The sequence below is a fragment of the Gigantopelta aegis genome, unplaced genomic scaffold, assembly GCF_016097555.1.
Source record: "Gigantopelta aegis isolate Gae_Host unplaced genomic scaffold, Gae_host_genome ctg1948_pilon_pilon:::debris, whole genome shotgun sequence".
Taxonomy (NCBI): Eukaryota; Metazoa; Mollusca; class Gastropoda; order Neomphalida; family Peltospiridae; genus Gigantopelta; species Gigantopelta aegis.
The window spans coordinates 61439-77660 of NW_024532809.1; the positions used below are offsets into that span (position 1 = coordinate 61439).

Sequence of the window (16222 nt, forward strand, 5' to 3'; positions counted from 1 at the left end):
AAAGAAACGCAAAAGGGTACAAATGGGTTATAACTCCGATTTTATGTTTCCTACCGGTTCATGCTTTGTGAATATAAGGTCATTGCATGTCCCAAACACATTCCCATTCGATAAAACGCAGCTACTGTACAATAAAGTTCCAAAATGTGAATATTCGCAAAAACGCAGCCACGTGCAAACCATGTCACCACTGCACGTGCATTGTCTGCACGTGCAACATGAACACCGACAGTATAAAAGTGCAGGGTGTTCGCTTGCCTGGCCTCTGTATCTGGCCGACAGTTGACAATCCAGGACATGCCACGTCTCAGTGAACCGCAGAGAAACAATGCCATCGGCCGACTAGACGCAGGCGAATCCAGAACGGCCGTTGCCAGGGCATTCCATGTGTCCCCAAGCACCATCTCCAGACTGTGGGACCGTTACCAGCAACATGGATCAACACGTGACCTCCCTAGATCCGGTCGACCACGGGTCACTACCCCCGGCAGGACCGCTACATCCGGGTACGCCACCTTCGGGAACGATTGACTACTGCCACCTCCACAGCCGCAGCAATACCAGGTTTGCGCAGGATATCCGACCAGACCGTACGGAACCGCCTACGTGAGGTAGGAATTCGTGCCAGACGTCCAGTTCGAGGTGTCATCTTAACACCACAACACCGTCGACTCCGACTGCAGTGGTCCCAGATTCATCGACAATGGCCTCAACTGCGATGGAGACAGGTGTGGTTCAGTGACGAGTCCCGATTTCTGCTCCGACGTCATGATGGAAGATGTCGCGTGTATAGGCGTCGTGGTGAACGTTATGCGGCAAACTGCGTGCAGGAAGTGGACAGATTCGGCGGGGGTAGTGTCATGGTGTGGGCAGCCATCTCACACACTGGCAGAACTGACCTGGTCCACGTGCAGGGCAACCTGAATGCACAGGGCTACATTGACCAGATCCTCCGGCCACACATCGTTCCAGTTGTGGCCAACGCCAACGCAGTGTTCCAACATGACAACGCCAGGCCTCACACAGCACGTCTCACAACGGCTTTCCTACAGAACAACAACATTAATGTCCTTCCTTGGCCATCGATATCACCGGATTAGAACCCAATTGAGCATCTATGGGACGAGTTGGACCGACAGCGACAACCACAGCCCCAGACCCTGCCCGAGCTGGCAGCAGCCTTGCAGGCCGAGTGGGCCACCATCCCCCGGGACGTCATCCGTACTCTGGTTGCTTCAATGGGCAGGCGGTGCCAGGCAGTTGTCAACACACGCGGAGGCCACACCGGTATTGACTCCAGATGACCTTGACCTTGGTGGTGTGTCCTATCACTTACTCACAATGGACTAGAGTGAATTGTGAACAATCCTGCAACATTTGGTAATTATCGGACTCACCATTCAATAATTAAATCAATTCTCCAAATGTTACGACAATGTGGTTTTGCGTTTCTTCTTTTGAAGAGTATATTAACGGTGTCTCGAATAAGTTAAACCAATTAAAATAGTAAAATCACTGTTTACCTATTTTTGGTCCCCTTCCAAACGCATTACTAAAGACGAAAATAGTAGGACATCCGAAACTTGACCGAAGTTCTGTCATTTTCAGCCATAGCCAAGTATTCGGTAATAAACTGTGATTGTTTCTGCTCAATCAAAATGATCTCAAATCCAATTCATAGTGCAAAATACACAATGTTCTGTCATTAATTATTATTAAATTTATTTTGGAAAACTGCAAATGGCGCATTTTTTCCTGTTGTTGTCTCTAAGCCAATCAAATCCCAGATATGACTGTTCAGGAACCGACCAATCATATTATCGCTTTTAACCTTCGTTCGTCTTTTAACACGACACAGACTTATAATAATAATTATTATTATTATTATTATTATTATTATTATCATAATTATGTACTAATCTAGCGCCTTTGTGGCCTTCTGTCTATTAAGCATTATAAATGATTACTCTGCATATGGCGTATGGCATCACCATGTTTTTTTGTTTTTGTTTTTTTGTTTGTTTTTTTTATAAAATACCAAAGCTCATATTTTTTCTAGCGAATATAAATAATGTTACCTAAAGGTGGGGGTATTTTTTTTGGTAAAATGTGTGATGATCCCATCACGAAGAATTCGCCTTCCCTTCCCCCCCCCCCCCCCCCCCCCCCCCAAAAAGAAAATCAAAAAAAATCTTGTAGTTTCTATAAGTGGATTTGTGAGGACCAGGGATGGGAGTGATACACCAGCTTACTTTATTTTTCTTCCTTGTGATTTAAAAAAACAACTAACATTTTTATTATTATGTGTGTGAAAATTCAGATTAAAAAAAAACTAAACAAAATCAATCTTAATAAATAATAGACCAAAAGTAATGATACCTGAAAGGAAGGGGGGGGGGGGGGGGGCACAATCTGTTATAGTAATATCAATTAATTTTAATTTGTTTTTGTGCCTATTTTCACACAATCTGGTAAAAAAAAAAAAAGTGGTGGTGGGTGTGAGACATACAGCATGAATACAGCATGGCTAGCTGGAAGAACAGCACCGACAGCAACTGCCATGTATGTGTGTGTCTGTATTATTAACAATAATTAAGATTTAAAAAAAAAAAAAAATTATTGACTTTATTTTTTACAAATTATTTTATTATTTAATTGAAATTATAATTATATTATTATTTAGCAGCAATATATATATATATATATATATATATATATATATATGTATGAGATGTGAGTGGTAGCCTACCCTGTAATATTTAGTTTTTAGCCCCCCACCCCCTAAAATAAATCCATACTGTGATCGATAAACATTGTGATGGGGATCACCTCCACCACCCCCACCCCCCACCAGCTACTTTTTACAGATCTTTATTATGACAGGTGTGTCGGGGTCGGGGAGTCTATTGAAAGCGAGGAGGTAGTATGGGATAATTACAAGATGATCCTGTTTTAATCATATATAACCATATGTATCTGATACATATGGTTATATATGATATCCCATACTACCTCCTCACTTTCAATAGACTCCCCCACCCCGACGTTTTTTTTATTTTTTAAATTATCGTAAATACTATCTAAATCTGCTAAATGTATGTTTGGTTGTTTAGCCACTGTTCCCAATGAATTCGATAAATCCTGTGAGAAGTTATGATTTTTTTTTAAATAACCATGAAAATGTTTTGGACTTAGTTTTTTCCAAGGACTATCTCCAAACTAATATTTCACTTATATTTCATTTGTAGAAACAACAAAAAAAATATCTAATTCCAGTTCACTTATACCACTGATAAACCACTTATAGGTGAAATATATGTGGAGTATCAGTGAAGTATCAATTAACAATTTTTTTCACTTATACTTATACACACTGATACTTCACTTATACCAATATATAGGTAACTTATAAGTGGCGTATAAGTAAAGTATATTCCACTTATAAGTTTGTATAGGTTATTTCCGTAAGGGAAGATGTTTTCGACTTATAAAATATTTCTACGATTAAACTTACATATTAAATATATTTTCTTGTTTAGAATATCAATGTCTGTATATATTCAATGTGTTTCTGGTCGTCTTAATATTTGTAAGAAGCCCAAACTCGGTTTTATCTTCAAATAATTTCGTATGTACGAAAAATAATAATTTAGTAAATAAAATGAAATATAACCTAGTACAAATATTTGAACGATCAGAAACACATTTAATATACAGCCACTTTATTTTATGCAGAAAAAGTATATTTGATATATAATTACAATCGTTAAAACGTCTGTTAGTCGATAACATTTTAAAAATTGCAGCAAACTCAGGAATGTCCCTTTAAATTTGCTAAGTAGAGGGAAGCAACTCGCCATGCATGTTAAGAAAAGTATTGACTTAGTGTGCCCCGTGCACTAGTAAGTTGCCAGTAATGTGAGACCACATATTTTATTGTGCACACAATAGTAAAATTAAAGGGACAGCTAGTGCTGAGTTTGCTGCAATTTTTAAGATGTTATCAACTAACAGAGACTTTTTAATGATTGTAATTATATATCAAATATATTTTTGTGCATAAAATATTAGTGGCTGTATATTAAACGAGTTTCTGATCATTCTAGTATTTGTACTAGGTTAAATTTCATTTTACATGTATTTCCTAACACATTTTTTTTTTTTCGTACATACAAAATTATTTGAAGACTAAATCCTTCACTGGATATTTCATCCCTCTTTCACCGCTGCAAAGAGGACTGCCACTCCCAGACTAGTTTACAGAATCTAACATAGCACCAGGTAGACTGCCACTCCCAGACTAGTTTACAAAATCTAACATAGCACCAGATAGAGTTCATTAAAGGAATCCAGACAGACAGATAGATTATTTATTTACGTCTCACAGATTAAAATAAAAACAAGAGTTCAACAGTAATAATAATACAGTAATACAGCAATAAAAGTACACAAGCCACTCCTATGGAGTTATGAGAGACTGTAAAACTATTAAGACAGAAATATTTAAAATGTATTGTATTTACAAGAAGTAAAACTAAAACCCATAAATTATATACATGTATTTGTCGGTATGTTTAACCAAAAAAAACAATTTGGCAATGTAATAAAATAAGATGGCAACGTTTGGCTGTAATATTATTTCCGTGCTTATATCCAATTAAGGTTCCAGCATGCTGTCCTGGGCACAAACCTCAGCTGTCTGTCCAGGACAGTGGATTAGTTGTTAGTTGGTTAGTGGTTAGTGAGAGAGAAGATGGTGTAGTGGCCTTACACCTACCCACTGAGCCCTTAAGAATTCGCTCTGGGTTGGAGCCAGTACTGGCTGCAGACCCTGTACCTACCAGCCTGTAGTCCGATGGACATTAAGTCAGTACTTTTCTTAATGTGCAGGGCGAGTTGCTTCCCTCTAGCAAATTTATAATGAGGGCAAATATGGTTTGTGTGTCCATTTGTATACTAGTATAAACAGGTTTTATGTTGTAGTTGAAATATGTATTTTGTTATTAATGATGCATGTCGGGGCTTAGTGAGTATGGTAGGTTATATATTTTTGGTTTGTGTGTCCATTTGTTGCACTATTTCGGCTGAGAAACGGTTGAAACATGGGTACCACAATTTTGAATACCAGCTATATATAGGGTATGTAAAAATATTCGGACGTAGAAAGAAGCAATCTGATTAAAATTAGCTCTACTGGGTCTAGCCAGTAGTATTAACAGCATTGCGTGGACTCCCATGTCCAGGTGACATTTCATCTATAAATAACAATTTAAATATCGACCAATTACACTTCGCCTTTTATACCGTTATTCAGGAGCGTACAAATTTTATATTGAAATTAGTTTCCGGCATACTTCGTAATTCACCCGAATCATTTCGTATACCCTCCACATGTGTAGTGATTCATTTGCAACCCTATATAGCTGTTTGGTAGTAATGCTAATATTAATAAATGTTGTTATCCAGATTCGCGCATTTTCGTTTAATTCGGGCAAAAACCAGCCTGCCCCCTGCCCCTCCCTTTACAAAAATGGGAGCCTGTACGCCTATGCTTCTACAGAGTGAAAAATCCCCAAATGCACTGTTTGGTAGGTGCTCATAAAAGACTTTTGGTGCTGATGGAAAAAAATGTAGCAGGTTTCCTCACTAAGACTATATGTAAAAATTACCAAATGTGTAATATCCAATGGCCGATAATAAAAAAATAATGTGCTCTAGTGGTGTCGTTAATACTTTATTTTCGTTCTATTTTCAGCCTGCAGAAGCTGTATGAACACTTCACTTACGTGGGTCTTGCTAATGTTTCCAGCGTTCATCATGCAGTGCATTTTTTGAAATGTCGTTCTTAGTTTTCATCCAGATCGTTAAAGGAAAATCAGCAATGGATTGATGTGTGCGGAAATCGGACAGCATTGCAACATGTTGACAACATTGGATTACATCTGTGACTTAAAACTAAAGTCATTGTGTTTGGTTTAATTGAGACTTCTCTCTTTATACAAGTTCAGGTGTGTGTGCAGGAATTGTAGCAGTGGGTGTGGGGGGGGGGGGGGTGTCTAGACTGCGGGGAGCTTGAGTCATGCTCCTACGGAAAATGTTGAGGGGGAGGGGGAGAAAATTTACACGAGCAGGCTGAATTTAGAATTATAGTATCACTGCTTTTTAAAAATTACATTAATCATTTACATTTAAATTGAATTGTACATATTATGATTTTTTTTATCTCTAGCTTAAAGGCATACTGTCACAGCTTTAAGCACCTTATTTCTCTAAAAGTGAATAATAAATCAACATTACATTAATTTTCACAGACCAAATCTAGCTATTGCATCACTTTAACTACAACATGATGGAGTGAAATCAAGGTCAACCCTCTCGGCAATGTTAGTTTTTAAATTATGGACCATTGCCATAATTCAATTATTTTTACAAAATATCCTTAATAAGTGGAGTAAGGTGGTTACGTAGATGGTTGAATAAAGTACATTTAGGGACAAATCAAATATATATATTTTAAGTAATACTTTGTTAGACCATGTAATAGGTCAATGGTCTGTGACAATATGCCTTTAACACCATACAATTGGTTTTGGTTTTAGTGTGGGTGTTTTTGTATTACAAACACTTTACTAAGTTTGACTTTACTTTTCACTTAATTTGTGCAAATTTTCTTATATATTTTAGTACCTGGCAGATTTAATACACCTACAAAAAAAAAAAGATAAAAAAAAAGGCTTACCATTTGCCAATTGCGAATGTTAAAAAACAATTGATAATAATTTATATTTTGTTAGAAAATAACTAAGTTTCCATAAATAATTTTTTTTAAGTTTAATTTGGTGCAATTTTATGCTCACCCAGAGCTAGCCAACAGATTTTTGCCATATTTATACAATTGAAATTTACTTTTTTTATATATATATATAAATGTGCTGTAAAAAAAATAGATACGGTACATGTAGGTTGTGTAAAGTGGTGGTGGTGGGTTGTTTTCTGGTTGGTTTGGTTGAGGGTTTTTTTGTTGTTGTTGTTTTTTTTGCATTGTTTTTGTTGTTTGTTCGGTTGTTTTTTCAACTACATATTAATTAAAAAATACATAGGAAGAAAATAATAAGATTGACCCTTTTTTAGATGGGCTGGGTTCCTGTAAACGCAAATTTTTAGAAACAACAAGGTCTTTTTATTATTAAAAATTGAGAGAAATAAGGCCCACTAAATCCGTGACTGAGCACCTTTAAAACTAACTTCATTGTGTTTGGTTTAATTGAGACTTTACATGAGCAGGCTGAATTTAGAATTATAGTATCACTGCTTTTTAAAAATTACATTAATCATTTACATTTAAATTGAATTGTACATATTATGATTTTTTTATCTCTAACTTTACACCATACATTTGGTTTTGGTTTCAGCCATTTTACTTATATAATGAGTGATTCTATGCTATCAAATACTACAAGAAATGTATTCTTTCGTACAAAGTACGTTTACCTATGTGCTTATATACTGTGTTGCTTTTAGTGTCCAGATGTGTGTGTTTTTGTATTGCAAACACTTTACTAAGTTTGACTTTACTTTTATTAACTTTAATTAGTGCAAATTTTCTTATATATTTTAGTACCCGGTAGATTTAATACACCTACAACCTACAAAAAAAAAAAAAAAAAAAAAAAGGCTTACCATTTGCCAATTGCGAATGTTAGAAAACAATTGGAAAATTTTATTTTAATTTGACAAAATAATTTCAAGTAATAATCGATATTTTGTTAGAAAACAACTAAGTTTCCATAAATAATTTTTTGAAAGTTTAATTTGGTGGGCTGGGTTCCTGTAAATGCAAAAAAAATTATATTGCAAACACTTTACTAAGTTTGACCTTACTTTTATTAACTTTAATTAGTGCAAATTTTCTTATATATTTTAGTACCCGGCAGATTTAATACACCTACAAAAAAAAGAAGGAAAAAAGGCTTACCATTTGCCAATTGCGAATGTTAGAAAACAATTGGGAACATTTTATTTTAATTTGACAAAATATTTTCAAGTAATAATCGATGTTTTCTAACAAATAATGTTTTTAAAAGTTTAATTAGGTGCAATTTTATGCTCACCCAGAGTTAGCCAACAGATTTTTGCCATATTTATACAATTGAAATTTACTTTATATATAATATCTATATATCTATATATCTATATATATATATATATATATATATATATACATACAGTATAACCTCAATTTAACGCCAACCAATGTTCCAAAATAATTTTGGCATTATATCGAGTTGGCGGTATAGTGAGGGTGCCTTGGGTTTACTACCAAACTTAATTTTTGTTTAATGTTCAGTTCATCACCAAAGGACCTGGCTTTAACTCAGAATTTCATCTGTAATAGGGACATTTTGAGCACGGGCATTGCTGAACCATAAGAATAATGCTTCATCACAATCGGTGTGTTTTGCCAATTTCATCTTCCCACTTTTCCTTTTGAAGTAGAATATCGCCAACTGTCCTTAGTTTTACAGGATAGGCCCACAACGCTGAAAAGTGATTGGCTATATCTTGTTGACTTTTAATTGAATTTTATCTTTGAGTACTGAACAATTTCTCTGTTTTTAACCGCGTCTAATATGATACGTTTTTGCTTTAAATCCATTCTTCTGTAATAAAATGCGTTACCGGTGTCGTAGTATTTATGCCAAAGCTAAATAGCAACTTAACATGAGGCCATGGTCGAAATATGCTTGAGCATAATAAAACTTACCTAAAGTTTGTTTATTAATTAAATTTGAGTCGTTGAGACCCCACGTAACAATCTGCGATTGAAATAATGAATCTAATGCACCCCTCTGTCATGTGATCACTATAGTGGCTGTCCTTTCTATACCGAGTGTTGATTGGACACAAACACAGCGCCTGCCTAAACAATTCTAGCACTTACATCCGTTAATTGCTACACAATCAACAAAAACAGAAAAAAACAGAAAAAAAGGCTTACCATTTGCCAATTGCGAATGTTAAAAAACAATTGGAAAATTTTATTTTAATTTGACAAAATAATTTCAAGTAATAATTGATGTTTTCTAACAAATACATTTTTTTTAAAGTTTAATTGGGTGCAATTTTATGCTCACCCAGAGTTAACCAACAGATTTTTGCCATATTTATACAATTGAAATTTACTTTATATATAATATATATATATATATATACATACATGTATATATATATCTATATATCTATATATCTATCTATCTATCTATCTATATATATAGATAGATACGGTACATGTAGGTTGTGTAAAGTGGTGGTGATGGGTTATTTTCTGGTTGGTTTGGTTGGGGTTTTTTTGTTGTTGTTGTTTTTTGCATTGTTTTTGTTTGTTTGGTTGTTTTTTTCAACTACATATTAATTTAAAAATACATTGGAAAAAAATAATGTTGACCCTTATTTAGATGGGCTGGGTTACTGTAAATGCAAATTTTTAGAAACAACAAGGTCTTTTTATTATTATGTTTTAGACCTAACTGCAATGATTTACAATATCAATACTAATATTGTATGCATATATGTAATAAACCAGTGTTTTTAATTTCTATACATCATTTTTGTTTCAAATTGTTTTACGTCTTCTTTTTGTCCACTTTGTTATATTCATAATGTCAAAGAAGCGGGATTTAGCTCAGTCGGTTGAGTGCTCGCTTGAGGTGCTTGTGTCGCAGGATCGAACCACCTCAGTGAATCCATTCAGCTGATTGGTTTTTTTCTCGTTCCAGCCAGTGCACCACAACTGGACAAAAGCTGTGGTATGTGCAGTGTTTTATTTAACAGTGCATTCAACACATTTTATTTACGGTTATATGGCATCAGACATATGGTTAAGAACCACACAGATATCGAGAGGAAACCCGCTGTTGCCACATCATGGGCTACTCTTTTTGATTAGCAGCAAGAGATCTTTTATATGCACCATCCCACAGACTGGGTAGTACATACCACGGCCTTTGATATACCAGTCGTGGTGCACTGGCTGGAACGAGTAATCACAACTGAACAAAGGCTGTGGTATGTGCTTTTCTGTCTGTGGGAAAGTACATATAAAAGATCCCTTGCTGCATTAGGAAAAATGTAGCAGGTTTCCTCCTCTGAGTCAGAATGAGCAAATATTTGACATCCAATAGCTGATTGATTGATTAATGTGCTCTAGTGGCATCGTTAAACAAAACAAAATTTAATTACAGAATTTTAAAATAATTTGTTATAATGAGATGTGAATGGAATGGGCACGTTTATGTCACTCATTCTGCAAGTTAAGAATTTTGGAATAAAATTGTGAAAGGTTTTGACAATAAACTTATGTTTTAATATTTTGCAAATATAAAATATTTTTACGAAAACCAATTACGTTTCACCATTTTTGTTGCCCGAATAAACACACACACACATATATATATATATATATATATATTTAATTTGTTATATCAGTTATTTTTTCATTGCTTTAATTAGTTTATTGTTCCATCTGGTATATCAAATACATATGTTATGTGCTATTCTGTATGTTTGTAGCAGCAGCGATGGTTTTTATATATTTATACATGCAGTGATGCATATATATATATATGTGTGTGTGTGTGTGGCCCCCTTTTTTGTCATCTTCCTACGTCTGTGTGTGTGTGTGTGTGGCCCCCTATTTTGTCATCTTCCTACGTCTGTGTGTGTGTGTGTGTGTGTGTGTGGCCCCCTATTTTGTCATCTTCCTACGTCTGTGTGTGTGTGTGGCCCCCTATTTTGTCATCTTCCTACGTCTGTGTGTGTGTGGCCCCCTATTTTGTCATCTTCCTACGTCTGTGTGCGTGTGTGTGTGGCCCCCTATTTTGTCATCTTCCTACGTCTGTGTGTGCGTGTGTCCCCCTATTTTGTCATCTTCCTACGTCTGTGTGTGTGCATGTGTGTGTGGCCCCCTATTTTGTCATCTTCCTACGTCTGTGTGCGTGTGTGTGTGGCCCCCTATTTTGTCATCTTCCTACGTCTGTGTGTGTGCGTGTGTCCCCCTATTTTGTCATCTTCCTACGTCTGTGTGTGTGGCCCCCTATTTTGTCATCTTCCTACATCTGTGTGTGTGTGGCCCCCTATTTTGTCATCTTCCTACGTCTGTGTGTGTGTGTGTCCCCCTATTTTGTCATCTTCCTACGTCTGTGTGTGGGTGTGTGTGTGGCCCCCTATTTTGTCATCTTCCTACGTCTGTGTGTGTGTGGCCCCCTATTTTGTCATCTTCCTACGTCTGTGTGTGTGTGTGTGGCCCCCTATTTTGTCATCTTCCTACGTCTGTGTGTGTGTGTGGCCCCCTTTTTTGTCATCTTCCTACGTCTGTGTGTGTGTGTGGCCCCCTATTTTGTCATCTTCCTACGTCTGTGTGTGTGTGTGTGGCCCCCTATTTTGTCATCTTCCTACGTCTGTGTGTGTGTGGCCCCCTTTTTTGTCATCTTCCTACGTCTGTGCCTTGATGTAGGTCATATGTGTTTGATGGTAATGTTCTAACCAGCTTTTGCTCCATCGTTCAACGTGTCCAGGTATTTCGACCACCGTCTACTTTTGTTATAAAATGCCGATGCAATTTAATGACACTGATGAAAACAAAGGGCCGATTTTATATGTCTGGGTTTCGAAACACCGGGTTATATCAAAACCTAACTTTAACACTGGTTTACGTAAAACGCTGAAAAACCTGACCAAGACATATACCCGTGGTGTATTTCACATGTGTGTGTTTTACCCGTGTTTACAAAACCACACTTTTTACATGGGTTACCCGCAGATTTGGAAAGGGACATAAGCGAGGAATAGCTTACACTTCATCACTTTGTAGTTGAAACTCGTTACCGGTATATTATTAGCATTCGCGTTCGAGATGGAGGATTAGCTACCTCCTTCCCTCCCCCCCCTCCCCCCCCCCCCAAATGTGGAACAAACCTTCACATTCTGTCAAAAATTATGGACATATTCGGGAAAATTAGCTGGCCTGAAAACATTTCACCATGTATTTCCATCATTTTACTCACAATATTAATTATAATCCATATCAGATGCTTACGGAACCCTACATAGCTGTTGGTAATAATGCAAAAATGCTTACGGAACCCTACATAGCTGTTGTAATAATGCAAATAATGAATAAACGTTTTGTTATTGGCATTTCCCTTTAATTCTAACATAATATTAAAAAACAAAAGATGGGACACGTACGCCTGAGGGCACCGAGATAACGTATGGTCAAATTTTCAAAACTGGGGGCCTGTACCGCCTTGTTCCCCCTTTATTGAGACAAGACAAACACGAAAGTATGTCATTATAAGACTGCAGTCTATGATAGACGTTTATTGCTTTGATACCGGTGGTAACCGATCAACTTTCATTACTAAAGTAGTGTCGGAAATAAAATTAAAATGATTTTGGTCGATTATTTCTTTCATATTAAACTGACACGTAAATATTTTGTAAATATCAATTTAATGACACTCTACCTAATTTAACATTTACTTGTTTGGGCTCTCATTGATGTACAAGGTGGTGTTTACTCTTGATATTAAAAGAAAAATGTCAGTAAATAGGTGATTTGTGCTCTTTATTGGAACAGACTATAAACAAATTGATGGATGTGTTAAATGCATTGCTGTTGCAATTTGTGAGAACCGTCTCTGATGACGATTTACCCCTATCCCTCTCCAAAACTAAATATTTGTAGACATTTCTAACTAACTTTTGAACAAAACTGTCAAGCACCATTCTGAGTGTGTGATTTATTACACCTGTATTAAAGGTGCTATGTACATGTATTAAAGGTGCTATCTCCAAGTTGCATAATCATAGCTATTGCAAATAATTAAGAAAAAAACCCCATTAAATTGGCTTTAAAATTTAAAGACTACACCTTCAACTATATGCCCATAAATGATTCTAACAATATAATTTTATCTACTAGGAGAATTGTTTATTTTTTGTATTAGAGAATCTTTAGCACAAACAGATGCTCACATATAACTATGATATAGCACCTTTAAGTGGTTGCAAGATTGTGTAAATTTCTAATGTACTTATATTGAATTTATATTCACTAAATATGCTGATCATAATAATTTATGCTGCAATTCAAAATATTCAGTTAACTTGTAGTTTTAAATTAAAAGTTTAAGGGTAAATGAAATTGACACATGTCGATCATTTTTTTTTAAATTCTGTTCCAATAAAGTACACAAATCACCTGTTTAGTAACATCTTTCTTTTAATTTCAAGAGTAAACACCCCCTTGTACATCAATGAAAACCCAAACAAGTAAAAGCTACTGTCAGTTTAATATGAAAGACATAATCGACGAAAATCAGTTTTATTCTATTTCCGACCCTACTTTAGTACTTCCTGTTTTCGTGCAGTTCATACACCATGAAGAAAATGTTTATTTTTACTAATTTAATAAATAGCTATATTTATTAACCCCAGTGACCACTCATAACAGGGAAAATATTTTCCGTATTATCTCAGAGAGAAATATGCAGTGTTGTGACGTACACTATTACTGGATGATTTGACGCTTACAAACCAATGACTTTGTCAGTACTAAATATAACATCATCGCGATTTGGCAAACACACAAAATGACGTCATATACTTGAATTACGGTCGTGGTGTTATTGTATTAATGCGCGATTAGCAACAGTTGTTTTTTTTGTTTTTTATTTTTTTATTTTTTTTACTACATACATTTCTGATAAAAAAAAAATGTGAATCATTATTTATCTCGCCTTCATGTAAAATTCTTTAATCTCATTGGTTGTTTGCCGTTGGACAAATCCCTTATCCCCCTGTGGGCGGAGCCAAATTCTCTTATACCCCGTCTGTAATTTCCAACAGTTTCCAGCCGCCCCAGTTAATGCTAAAGCAATAATTAGATTATAAATAACATTGATAATCAATCAAGTGTACATAATTAATTTTATTTTTACTATAAAATACACTATTTCAATACTTTTAAAAGCTGCAATGTTGAACTCGGCCACCTAATTACGGTCGTGGTGTTATTGTATTAATGTGCGATTAGCAACAGTTGTTTTTTTTTTTTTTTTTTTTTTTTTTTTTTTTTTTTACTACATACATTTCTGATAAAAAAAAAATGTTTTTTTTATTTTATTTTTATTAATATCTCTTTCAGACAATTTCGTATTACAAACATTTGAAGTTAAAAACTCGTTTATCGATGGAACTATTTTTCGTCACTGGCAAGTGGTTTCGTTCGCGTCCGCGTGGTACGGCTCCGTTAATAAATTGTTAACAATTATTGTCTGGCGTTATTTTGATTATTTCGCTATATGGTTTAATATGTCGGCAAGATAAATTCGTTGTAGAAAAATCTCTCGGGGTATATGGCTTTTTATGTACCCTCCGTGTGCTCTTTTACCCCCTCGCCTTCGGCTTGGGGTAAAAGAACACACAGAGGGTACATAAAAAGCCATATACCCCTCGTGATGCTTCTACAACTTATATTATATTTTTAGCAGAATAACTATAACTTTTTGTTTTTGAAAATTATCTGTGAACGTGATTAAAATGCAAAGTTATAGCAATACCCAGAACAGTGTGTAAAGTGGTTTACATTATTTCTACACATGCACATGCTTCTAAAATAAAGGCGTTTAGAGAAAAAATAGCTGGGGTAATAAATAGAATAACAAACTCGGTAGCAGTTATTATCAAATTATCAAACCCCGTCCCGCCACCCTTTATTCGCTACTGTAGTGGGTTCAAAATTGTCTCTAAAAATACGTTAACAGTTCATGGCTCTGCGATACTGACGTAAAACACGATTTTGTTTCCGAAATTACCCATAAAGAAAAGTTACTTTGAGCAAACCCAGTAAAAAACACACCTCAAGGGCAGGTTTAAACAAGCAGTACAGTTGTAACCCAGTGTTAAACTAGGATTACTGAAAACCAGACGTGTGAAATGCACAGTAAACATGACCCAGGGTTTTACCTAGGTTTAAACCATAGGTTTCCAAAACCCATCGATAACCTAGACATATGAAATCGGCCCAAAATGTTTTTAAAATCATAGACTGGTGTCATGAAAATCTCTCTCACCGCTATTCCAAGCCAATCGAAATAAGTCGGCCGATTACGATTCTCTGCAGAATTCAACACTTGTATAGCTTCTTTTAGACTTAATCGAGTCTATTAATAGACGTGATGGCATTCTAGTGACTGTACCTAGTGTCAGACATAATGACTGCTAATATTAACTTTGTGTGTGACTGTCAAAACATGCCAATACATAACCTCATCTGGCTCACGCGAAGGTACCTGTGCAGCTACCGTTAGATTGATTGATGGGGCGATCACACTGGCCCGAATGAGCTTCCGTTTGTTTTCCGTATACGAAAGTGGTGTGATTTTTTAAACGGGCCGAATGTCCCTCCGAATGTGTTTTCCCCAATGTATCACCGAATGCTTTTCGTTTGTTTTCCGTATGGTTTCAGAATTCTTTCAGAATAGACCGAATACTTCCCGCATGTTGACTTCGAAAGGTTTCCTTTCCGAACGCTTTCCGTATGCTTTCCGAATGCTTTCAGAACACGGCGAATCGACCTAGAATGGACCGAACTCTTTCCGCAGGGGTTCGGAAAGGGTTCGTCATGTTCTATGTCCATTCGGGGTGTTCGGAAAGCATACGGAACATACTGTGCATTATGGAAGTGTACGAGCAGTTCGGAAAATTGTTCTGAAATAATACTGGAAGGGTTCTGGCTATTCGTTATAAATTCGACGGCATAAATGAAAAAAAATCAGGAAAGGATACTGAAAACGTTCGGAAAGCATTCGTCATGTTCTAGGTCCATTCGGGGTGTTCGGAAAGCATACGGAACCCAGCACCTCCACATTTTCATTCCGAATGCACCAAGAACTAGACGCATGCTTCCCGAACGTTTTCCGTACATGCCGTATGCTTCTAGAATGCTTCCCGAATACACATGGACGCCACATTCGGATGGTCGATGAAAATTATTTTGAACATGCACAACAAATTTTTGGAGCTACCGAATGCCGTTCCGTATGCATCCGTACGGAGCCGAACAGCCAGTATGCTCCTAGATCAATCAATCAATAAAATATTTACATGCTCCTATACCACGAAGGTTTCGAGCATGTCTATCCCAGTTTCGGCCACCGGA

The 16222-nt window shown here is 36.1% G+C and overlaps 1 protein-coding gene across 1 annotated transcript in view; it reads left to right on the forward strand.

Annotated features, from left to right (window-relative positions):
- Positions 1-6028, forward strand: part of LOC121391208 (von Willebrand factor D and EGF domain-containing protein-like) — a 67392-nt gene extending 61364 nt beyond the window's left edge. The window contains exon 14 of the mRNA XM_041522907.1: positions 5756-6028. Coding sequence (XP_041378841.1) covers positions 5756-5835 — 80 coding nt within the window. The 3' untranslated portion in view covers positions 5836-6028. The remainder of the gene's footprint in view (positions 1-5755) is intronic.
- The last annotated feature ends 10194 nt before the right edge of the window (positions 6029-16222 follow it).